Here is a 12,182-nt window from a genome sequence, read left to right as displayed (position 1 = left end):
TATCTACCTCAAAGCATATGAATATTATATATGAAAGGTGGTGTTAAATCACTATTTAAGTTGTCAAAAAGTGATAATATTGAGAATTAAAACTGTAACATGTTGAACAGTATTTATTTAAAAAAATAAGAACAGTTAGAAGAACTTATTTTGTTTGTTCTGAACTAGTGAAAGATCTAATAATATCCTAGAAGACAATAGTTGGTTTTGAAAAACAGGTGAGGGAGAGAAGCATGAGATCAGGCAGATCCTAAGCCTCTATTAGTAGCTAGCAGTGGTCTCAAGAAAACAGAGGCAAATAACTCTCATCTTTCAGATTAGGTAGGATTAGTCTAATCGACTGAGTAGATGTTCATTGCCTAAGAAATAGTTCCAAATAGGAATTTTAGAAAACTTAATAGAATGAAAACAGAGAACCATAAAAGAAGGAAATAGGGAAGAAACTGGACAAATTAGGAACTTGTAAACTCACTCTGCCAGAACTGATTTGTAGACCCCTGGATGGCTCTAGAAGCTTCATATTTTGTCCAAGTAGTGTTGTCATAGGCAACATTTAGAGAGAAAATGTGACTGGAAGTCATGCAGCAAATTAGTGGCAGGAGTAGGACTAGAACTCTGGTCTCTTGAGTCTTGGTCTAGTGTTCTTTCAGTTCCAGTCCTCCTTTTTCTTCTCCTGCATTCAGCTTTTTTTAGGTCATATATGCATGCAGTTTATCATGGCCATTGTCTTTGCCCCATTCCTGGACCAGAAGATAACAAAAGGATAAATGAATTATATGTAGTCTTTAGAACCCAGGAAAAATGGAACCAGATTCAGGAAAATTGCTGCAAGCAAGTTAGAGCTCAAGATAAGGAAACGTTAGTCTTTGGTTTAAGAATGCAAATGCTGGACACAGATTGATGTAAAAGGATCTAATGGACTGGGAAGTAACTTTCTAGCCTGCACATTCCTGACTTATTATTTATCCAGAATGCTTTGGGGGAAGCTATAATAGTTAATTTAACATTTGTCTCTGGAGAGTTACCAATTGCATACTTGCAGTAAAATATGCTTTATGTGAAAACTAAATTGAATATAATTTAATTTTCCATGGTTTCAAGGTTCTACAAAACTCCTGTACTATATTGTGGTAATAATGCTATAGAAGATTGGGATGAATGTAGACCAACTCAGTTATGGTGTGTGTGTGTGTATGTGTGTGTGTGTGTGTACACATAGGTAGTCCTGTGCTACTTAATGATAGGCATATGTTCTGAAAAATGTGTTAATAGGCGATTTTGTTGTTGTGCAAAGATTATAGAATGTACTTAATAAACCTAGATGGCATAGCCTCCTCTACATACCGAGACTTTGTGATATAGCCTATTGCTTCCAGGCTATAAGCCTGTACAGCATGTTACTGTACAAACACAAGATTAAATCAATCACAGGAAAATAATGCAATAAACAGATGCGATGAACATGAGATATATGAGGTGGCTACCAGTGTAACACATTTTATAAAGAGTACACTCTAAAATAATGATAAAAATGCAGTATAGTAAATACATAAACCAGTAACATAGTCATTTATCATTGTCAAGTATTATGTACTATCCATAATTGTATGTGTTATGCTTTTATACGATTGGCAACTTGGCAGATTTGTTTACACTAGCATCACCACAAACACGTGAGTAATGTGTTGTGCTAGGATGTTAGGATGACTATGACATCACTAGGTGATAGAAATTTTTTAGCTCCATTATAACGTTATGGTATTACTGTGGTGTATGTGTTGACCGAAATGTCGTTATGCAAACATACATATTCTCTCTCTCTCTCTCTCTCTCTCTCTCTCTCTCTCTCTCTCTTACACACACACACACACACACACACACACACACAAACAATTATTATGCCTTTGATTTGACTTATAAGAAAATCCTGTTTGAAAGGGCATGATCTATATATGGAATTTTTCTATAGTATGATAAATCCAATAATTTGATTTACATTTAGTATAGTAAAATTTTAGATTCCTATTTGTGGTTTAAATATATAAGTAACTTGCAGAATAAAGCGTGCTAACTCAGGAGACTTTTAAAATACACAAATTTCAGTTTTTCTCTTTTATAGAGAAGCAGGAACAAATGTCAAATTTACTAATAAGGGTATATATGTAGAGAAAATATGCTCTTCCCTCTTCCCACCCTTCTCTGATCTTTAATGATAAACTCTAAAGCTGCAAAATAAAGATTGAAAGAGAAAGTATATAATCCTTAAAAACCTCATTTTCTTTTGGTTAAAATTACCTAGGTCATTGTCAAGTTTTCACAGAAAAATTGCATGCCTTCTCTAAGTTTTATTTAGTCGTTAAAAAGAAAGCAAACAACCAAACAAAAACCAAATTGACTCAGAAAACAAAAACATGAATTGAAAGAAAAAAGTATTTTAAATCCTATTTGAATAGGATATAATTTTATCAAGGTAGGAAACCAACCAGATTCTTCATAATTATCTTATGCCTAGCATATAACCTTATGTCATAAATACTTAAGATTATAGATTATGATTATTTTTATGCCTAAAAAGTAGGCATTAACATATTAATATCTAAAATGCTTAGATATTTAAGCAAAATATTTAGAAGTAAGCTTAATTTGAATTACTTTTGAATCAAACATTGTGATTCTTAAATGTATAGTTTATTAGAACTTACAAGTTTATTTATTTGACATTAGTAATTTGGAGTGGACTACAACCTGTTTTCCAGAACTGAATTTCTTCCTGCTGATTACGTAATTTTGTTTGCTCTTTGGGGTACTTAAATTTTTTGATGTTTAGAAACAATATATTTCTAGAGGGTAACTAGCCTGTAAAACTGTTTCCCTTAATCATTGTTTTAGAACTTTTTTTAAAAATTTAATAAATCTTTATTGTTCAGATTATTAGAATTGTTCTTTTTTCCCTCATAGCTCCCCTCTACCTGGTTCCCACCCCACCCTCTGCCCTTATCCCCCCACCCCCACTGTCCTCATCCATGGGTGTACTATTTTTGTCCAGTCTCTTCCCGCACCCCCCACACCCCTATCCCCCGAGAATTGTCAGTCCACTCCCTTTCTATGCCCCTGATTCTATTATATTCACCAGTTTATTCTGTTCATCAGATTTTTTTTTATTCACTTGATTTTTAGATTCACTTGTTGATAGATATGTATTTGTTGTTCCTAATTTTTATCTTTACCTTTTTCTTCTTCTTCCTCTTCTTAAAGAATACCTTTCAGCATTTCATATAATACTGGTTTGGTGGTGATGAATTCCTTTAGCTTTTTCTTATCTGTGAAGCTCTTCATCTGCCCTTCAATTCTGAATGATAGCTTTGCTGGGTAGAGTAATCTTGGTTGTAGGTTCTTGCTATTCATCACTTTGAATATTTCTTGCCCCTCCCATCTGGCCTGCATAGTTTCTGTTGAGAAATCAGCTGACAGTCGTATGGGTGCTCCCTTGTAGGTAACTAACTGTTTTTCTCTTGCTGCTTTTAATATTCTCTCTTTGTCTTTTGCTCTTGGCATTTTAATTATGATGTGTCTTGGTGTGGTCCTCTTTGGATTCCTTTTGTTTGGGGTTCTATGCGCTTCGTGGACTTGTAAGTCTATTTCTTTCACCAGATGGGGGAAGTTTTCGGTCATTATTTCTTCAAATAGGTTTTCAGTATCTTGCTCTCTGTCTTCTTCTGGCACCCCCATAATTCTGATATTGGTACGCTTTAAGTTGTCCCACAGGCTCCTTACACTATCTTCATATTTTTGGATTCTTTTTTGTTTTTGCTTTTCCGGCTAAGTGTTTTTTGCTTCTTTGTATTTCAAATCTTTGACTTGATTCTTGCGGTCCTCTAGTCTGCTGTTAGGTCTCTGTATAATATTTTTTATTTCAGTCTAGTGTATGTTTAATTTCTAGTTGGTCCTTTTTCATATCCTCGAGGGTCTCACTAAATTTATCGGCCTTTTCTAGGAAATTCTTCAAAAACCTTATAACCGTGGTTTTGAACTCTATATACAGTCATTTGTTTTCCTCCATTTCTTTCATTTGTGATCTGTTTCTTTGTCTCTGCATTTTTGCTGCTTCCCTGAGTTGGTAGAGTAGCTTTGTGTGGTAGGTGTCCTCTAGATCACAGTGGCTCAGCCTCCCCAGTTACCTGAGGTGGACACTCTTGGTGCACCCCTTTGTGGACTGTGTGCTCAGCCTTGTTGTAGTTAAGTCTTGATTGTTATTGGTATCACTGGGAGGAATTGACCTCCAGGCCAATTGGCTGTGACGATCAGCTCTGTCTACGCTGGGAAAACTTCTGTGATGGAGACACTCTTATGAGACAAGACTTGCAAAATTGCAAAAGCCTCTGTGTTCAGCTTGGATGGGGCAGAGTTTCTGGGCGGAGCAGACAGCCTTGGTTTCCCGTCAGCCCTGCCCTATGAGGCCCCTGTATCTCAGTGTCCCTCGGTAATCACTACAAGCACCTCCGAGAGAAAGCCACCCTTGAGTTTCGCCTAGTGCCAGACAGTCGAGTTTCTCCCCGAATGAGTAGGGGTTCCCAGAAAGTTGCCCGGAACTGGAGTTCAGCGCAGTCGGGAGCTTCTGTCTCCCTCCTGCTTTAGAAAGCCAGCCGCACACTCAGCCTCCCATTCATTCAGCAGTCAATCCTCTCTGTGCGGGTGCGCCTCCGGACCTCTGCCTTCCGCAGCTCCCGAGTCTCAGTGTGCTTTCTCTTTTCCTGACAGTCCAGATTTCCCCCGAATGAGTCTGGTTTCCCAGTGTCTCGCCCGGGACTGGAGTTCAGTGCAGTTGGGAGCTTCCTTCTCCCTCCCGCTTTAGAAAGCCAGCCACGCACTCAGCCGCCTGTGCACGCAGCTGCCCGTCCTCTCTGCGTGCGAGTCTCCGTACCTCAGCCTTTTGCAGCTCCTCTGAGTCTCAATGTGCTTTTCTCTTTCCTTCTAGTTGTAGAGTTTCCACTCAGCCAGCTTTCCTGTGGTTCTGGATGGTGTCCGTTTTGTCTTTTAGTTGTAGTTTTGATATTGTTGTGTGAGGCAGCAGTTTAGGTGTTTACCTATGCCGCCATCTTGGTTTCTGTCTTGGTTACAATAGAACTTTTTTTTTTTAATAGGACAATGAGTATCTTTTTGTTTTTATAATTTTATTTGTATGCTAAAGCCTTGGGAGATTTTCTGAGGGCAGCAAAGAAGAAATTGTTGGAATGGTCAGAAAATTCCTGCTACCAGCACTATTGTGTGGTGATTTTCAACAGTGAGGGAAGATTAGACATGGGGAACAAAATGCATTTGTGTCTCTTTTCTTGTAAGTCTGAAATTAAAGGACAAATTTTGTTATAAATGAAATAAGAAAAAGCTGATGGTTAGGGCCTCTGACTTTGATTTTTAAAGTTTTAGAAATTATTACATGAATACTAACCCTTTGGGTAGGTAGGTAGTATTTGTTTTTTTAACTCATAAAGAATGTTGTGTAGGAGATTGTCCTACCATAATATGAAATAATTAAGTACATTTAGTAGTTTTCTGTCAAAATAAAATAAAATTCCTAATAACATGTTTGTCATCCTTTAAAGTATCTTATTTGATGGTTGAATAAACATAATTGTTCCTGTATTTATATTTTAATGAATATTTTTGCAAAATACACTGAAATCAAAGTTGACATTCTAGTTCTGACATTCAAATGTAAGAATTGCTCATGTTCTGGTTAGCTCTTTAAAAGTACTGTCTAGGAAATCTTAGTTTTTATAAGAGAATATAGCCATTAATTTTTTCCTACAGATTAGGCAACAGAAGATTTGTGAAAACAAAATGTATTGATCTCATTTATGTTCCCTTGATGAAGGAAAACATGCTGGTCTCCGCTGGCTTTCTGTCCACTAATATGAAATCCTTGTCCCTGCTTCCTTGCTGGTAGGTTTTCAGAAGTTCAGTGAGCAATGCAAATCGCCTGAAGGGTGGAAAATTTCCTTGTCACACAGATTCCCTTATCAGCAGCAACCAGATGGAGCTCTGAGCAGGAACATTATCAATGTTAAATTGCTTTCCTTCCCTGTTTGCCGCCCCCCCCCCCCACCCCCAACAAGTAGAGAGGATTAAAGCATTCCTTTAGAAATGGGTGGCAAATGTGCAGACTTAGGAATATTAATATTTTAAAGTTTGCATTTCTAAGTAAATATATGAAAATAACATTTCAAAACATTCATGTTCAAAAATACAATCAGAACTAATTCAAAATGGTTTGTTTTAAATAGCATAATATTTTTTCTTGAATTCATTTGCAAAGAGTAAGCTTGAAACTTGGCCGCCTAATTTTTTTTTTTTTAAGACTGGGGGATAGCTCACTATTAGAGTCAAATGCATGTCTAAGATATAAACAACTTCATTCAGTTTTAGTTGTGGCAAATAAAGGTATATTTAAGATTATTAATACTGTTGAAGTAAAAATACACAGTTTATGACTCAGAATTTTTATTTATTATTTTGGCAAAAATTGCTATTTTACTGTTACTATTTTTGAGTGAATCTTTAGATTCTGCATCAGTTTGATTTTTGAAATGTCAATTTACTAATTATTGCTATTTTGTAAGCTGATAATTGCTAAGTATTTTATAATTTCAGGTCTATATGAATAATAATACTGATGTTTAGCAGTATCAATAGTTACACAATATATTTTAATAAAACTAATTGTAGATGTCCACAGAAGAGACTGCTGTTAATTATGTTGTTCCTAGTCACTTTTATGTTAGTGATTTTGTTTCTTAGTATTGATTTCTAGAACCATCTAAGCTCCAATGAGTGATAACCATTTCTCTGATAGAAAAATTGGTATGCCCTTGTGTGTTGTGTGATAGTAACCACCTACTCAGTGGCTAACAGTTGGAATACAAATTCTTTTTTTAGATTCATTTGCAGGTTTATGAAGTGTGTTGTAGTTATTTTCCTTATGGACTAGTTTCAAGTATTTGCCAACATTTGAAATTTTGAACAATTATATTGTGACATGTGCAGTTTTGCAGTTATAAATACGAATATGCTGTATAAGTAAGGACAATAAGCCGTCCCCTTTTTATTTCAGAAATAAAATTGTACTGATATTGCATAGATTATACTTTTGCAAATAATAAAGTTGAACTTTATTGTTTAGGTTGACTCAGTCATATCAATAAGACAAATTAAGAAATATTGCTTCAACCTAATGACTGAGATATATTATAATGCTTTATTTACAGAACCAATTTGGAACTTGAATTAATACATCGAGGAGGCAATTTGTGTTCAGGGGGTGCAAGCACAGCTGGCAAAAGGTCTTGTTTAAGTAAGTGTTAAATGGTGCTAAAATTTTCTATTTATGTCTTTTTTGAAAGCAAGACAAAGTAATCTTTTGGTGTATTTTTAGATTCTTTTTATGTTGTATATAATCAATTTTAATAGTGATTATATGCTTTAAATGGTTAATCTTATACTTAGAAAAAAATCATATGACTATTTAGCTCTTTCTGTACTGTGATTATTCAGTAAATAAATGTCATACTAATTGACCAGCTTTACATTGGTTCTCAAACAATGTTATTCTCAGCTATAAAAAATTGTTCTTGAACTGAGTTCTTTAAAATAATTTTTTCATTGTGTACATTTAAGAAAATCTTTTCATAATGACAATTAGTATTGCCTATAGATTCCTATAGTTACTACCTATAGTTACTACCTATTTCTCTAGTTACTAGCTATATTCTTCTAGTATATAGCTACTGTTAATTAAGGAAGGCATTTATGTTGTATTTTGATATATGTGTTAAAACCCATTAAAGTTATATATGTTTGCTTTTATTTATGAATATTCTTTATATTGTAAAGTGGCATGATTCTTTAATACTTTTTGTAAGGGTATAGTTGAGAGAAGTGTCATTTGGAACTTAAAGTAGATTTTTCATGAACTTGAAACCTGGGTATGTGCCCTGACCAGAAATCGAACCCAAGACCCATCAGTGCATGGGAAGATGCTCCAACCAACTGAGCCACACCTACCAGGGCTGTTATTTTTTTCTTTAGGTTGAATCAAAAGATGATAGATAAAGTCAAAATTCAACCTAAAAAAGACTTTGGGGAAAATATTAGGTAAAGAAAAAACTTCACCTAACTGATTTATATGGCTGTTATTGTCCATATTATTCAGGGTAGGGTATTGAAGATAATATTACATTTTGGTTAGGAGGAGACCACAATAGTGAGAAATACATGTTGTAAAGCTGCAGCATTAAGCCCAGGAAAAGTAGGTCTATGACAGATGAGGAAAAGGAACCATTCTTGTTAAGATTGAGTATAAGGACAGTCCAGACACTAATTGAAATTATTTAGATATATTTCAGAGTTTAGTTTAAAAGACAGCATGAAGTAGTTGGTACTTAAACCTAGTGAATTATAATTATAAGAATAGGAAACATTTCTTTATGAATTAGACATTTTGTCTGAATTTTGTTCTGGAAGAATTTTGTAAACTTTCTAATTACCTTTTCTTTATTTAGATCAACTGTTCCATGTATTAGCCTTGCACATGCGGCTTTATAGCATTGATTCTGAGTTTAATCCCTGGAGAAAGCTTACTCAGTTAGAAGAGATGAATTCGCAGTAAGTATTATTGAAAGATTAAGTTAATTAAAACTGTTTTTGAAAAATGCAGATGAAACATTCAAATGGACGCACACAATAGCTGGTTGTGCCTCTTTTTATGTCAGAATTGATCAGTGGGTTCAGGTAGCCTAAGTCTGATCTCTCCATTGTAAAGTTCCCCATCAGCCTTTCATCTAATGATTTTTGCAATCCCTGATGATTCTTGCCTAAATCTGATATTTCATTAGATGCTGCAAAATAGTGATATTAAAAAACCTTTCTTCTGTTGTACTAGGTATTGGATTTATGGGTATAGATGGCTCTGAGGAGGGGGAAGCGTAGTCTTTATGGTGAATGATGCTGGTTAATTGACTATTTATATGAGAAACAATTAATGTTGACCCTTACCTCATACAGAACCTATTCAGATTTTGCTAGTTGTTTCAGTAATATCCTGGGAAATACAAATGCAATGCAAAGACAATTCAAAATCATGCTTGTGTTTAGTTGTCATGTCTCTTTAGTTTCCTTTAATCTGAAATTGTTCCTGACTTTTTCTTTGTATTTTATGACTTCTTTTTTGTAGGGCTTAGGCCAATTATTTTGTAGAATTTCTCAAATTTTTTTGTCTAATATTTCCTTGTAGTTAGATTCAGGCTATAAACTTTTGGCAGAAATACCACAGAAGTAATGTGTTCTTTTTACTGTGTTGTGTCAGGAGGCACATGCTGTTGATTGTCTAGAAACTAATGGAAAGGATATCCTCAGATGAGGATTTAAAAAAATATATTGAAAGAAAAGACATAGGTACTATGCTTTCCATAATATTGATTGCTGGGTTGTGTTCTTTTTAAGCCCCAAGATAAATACCCATTAGGATAGTAGTAAATGCTGTGAACACTTATCTAGTGCTTATTTCATGGTAAGGCATTTTTGTACTTTGTGTGTATAATCTCATTTTATCATCACCATAATGCTATACACTAGTTACCATTGTTATCCCAGTTTTTACATACGAGGAACCTGAGGCTTAGAAAAGTTAAGTAACATACTCTTTTGGGACATACAGCTTTTAAGGAATAGAACTGGTATTTGAATCCAAAACTTTCTGATTTTGGAGGCCTAACTTCTTAACTGTTTGTTACTCTACAGATCTGAGGAATTTCCATTATGGTTCATTAGTTCACTAAGTTGTAATCCTATTTAATAAAGAGGGAATATGCAAATTGACCGTCACACCATCACAAAGCTGGCGGTGCCCATAGCCACAAATGACGGCGCCCAGCCCCTCAGCCCTGCCGGAGTCCCCCAGTCCTTTCAGCCCTGCCGGGGGGGTGGCAGGCACCTGCCACCGGAGTCCCACAGTCCATTCAGCTCAGCAGGGGGCGTGGCAGGCGGTATGGCCAGACCTGCCCTCTGCCCCCCAGCCACCCAGGGTCAGCTGGAGGCTCAGGCAAGCCTCGGATGTTGGCTGCCCCGCTGCCTAGGGTGGGCCCGTGGCACAGGCAAGCCTCGGATGGCAGCTACCCAGCCGCCCAGGGCCACCTGAGGCTCAGGTAACCAGGGCCGGCCAAGGCTTTGCTGCTGGCAGTGGCAGCAGCAGAGGTGTGATGCAGACTTCGCCTTCCCCTGATCGCCAGGTCGCCTCCTGCTCCTGAGGGCTCCCAGACTGTGAGAGGGGGCATGCCGGGCTGAGGGACCCCCCTCCAGTGCATGAATTTTCATGCACCGGGCCTCTAGTACTAATAATGTCATCTGTTCTATATCTATAACATTAGATTTTTAAGAATTGAAGTATCTTTTCCTATTTTCTCACTTTTAATACTTCTTCAACATCAAATTCTATGTCTAATGATATAGATTTCATATATGCTTTTTCTGTAATCCTCATGAAAATTATTTTCTTATTTCCTTTTAATTTTATTGTATTGACAATCATTTGGTTTAAGAAAAAACAATGGGAAAATTAGGCCTATTAACACTAACCCACCCATTTTCTTTTATCATCTATAGCAGTGGTTCTCAACCTTTCTAATGCCGCGACCATTTAATACAGTTCCTCATGTTGTGGTGACCCCCAACCATGAAATTACTTTCGTTGCTACTTCATAACTGTAATTTTGCTACTGTTATGAATCGTAATGTAAATATCTGTGTTTTACGATGGTCTTAGGCGACCCTGCTAGCAGTTCTCAATGAGAACCGCTGCTGTAGAGCCTAAGACCATCGTAAAACACAGATATTTACATTACGATTCATAACAGTAGCAAAATTACAGTTATGAAGTAGCAACGAAAATAATTTCATGGTTGGGGGTCACCACAACATGAGGAACTGTATTAAAGGGTCGCGGCATTAGAAAGGTTGAGAACCACTGATCTATAAAGTTAATAGTGGTGTACAGTTTTTATAATCTAGATTTTTAAAAGATTAGCTAAAAACTTTAGGAGTTAGAAACAATTATATATATTTTAAAATTATCTTTATTGTTGAAAGTATTACAGATGTCCCCCTACATCCTACTCCCATCCCCTCCCCAGGTCTTCACTGCACTATTGTGTGTGTCTATGAGTTATACATATGTACATATAAGTTCTTTGGTTAATCTCTTACCCCCTCCCCCTCTTCACTCTGAGATTTGTCAGTCTATTGCATGCTTCCATGTCTCTGGATCTGTTTTGTTCGTGACTTTTATTTTGTTCATTAGATTCCACATATAAGTGAGATCACATGATACTTGTCTTTCTCTGACTGGCTTATTTCGCTTAGCATAATATTCTCCAGGTCCTTCCATACTGTCTCAAAGGGTAAGAGAACCTTATTTTCTACTGCTGCATAGTATTCCCTGGTGTAAATGTACCACAGCTTTTTTATCCACTCATCTACTGATGGGCACTTGGGCTATTGACAGATCTTAGCTATTGTAGATAGCACTGCTATGAACATAAGGGTGCATATATTCTTTCTGATTGGTGTTTCAGGATTCTTAGGATATATTCTTAGAAGTGGGATCACTGGGTCAAATGGGAGTTCCACTTTTAATTTTTTAAGGAAACTCCATACTGTTTTCCACAGTGGCTGTACCAATCTGCATTCCCACCAGCAGTGTATTAGAGTTCCCTTTGCTCTATATCTGTGACAGTACTTGCTGTTTGTGATTTGTTGATGGTAGCTATTCTGGCAGGTGTGAGGTCATACCTCATTATGGTTTTAATTTACATCTCCCTGATGATTAGTGACTTTGAGCATTTTTCATATGTCTCTTGGCCATTAGAAATAATTATGTATTTTAAAATATTAAGCATTTAAAGGATAGTTATCACAATGATGTTATTAAACACCACAGTCAAAATCTATGCTTCTCTTTCGACAGTGGGGTGAATTCATTCATTCATTTATTCATTTTTAGTATGTGCCTACTGTGTGCCAGGAAAGATGCATTTCTATGTTCTCAGAATGATTGTTTTTATCTTAGTAGCCAACAAGCTCCAGTTTATTATTTTTACATTTTTTTCTGATTATAAAAATTATATTTATTGTAC

The 12,182-nt window shown here is 36.1% G+C and overlaps 1 protein-coding gene across 1 annotated transcript in view; it reads left to right on the top strand.

Annotated features, from left to right (window-relative positions):
• Positions 1–12,182, top strand: part of UBR3 (ubiquitin protein ligase E3 component n-recognin 3) — a 185,655-nt gene that overhangs the window by 149,257 nt on the left and 24,216 nt on the right. Inside the window, 2 exon segments of the mRNA XM_080667973.1 lie at positions 7,263–7,348; positions 8,556–8,658. Coding sequence (XP_080524099.1) covers positions 7,263–7,348; positions 8,556–8,658 — 189 coding nt within the window.

This window comes from Plecotus auritus (genome assembly GCF_963455305.1).
Source record: "Plecotus auritus genome assembly, chromosome: 5".
Taxonomy (NCBI): domain Eukaryota; kingdom Metazoa; phylum Chordata; class Mammalia; order Chiroptera; family Vespertilionidae; genus Plecotus; species Plecotus auritus.
The sequence above is the reverse complement of the archived record's forward strand: the minus strand, read 5'-3'. Positions and strand labels throughout refer to the sequence as shown.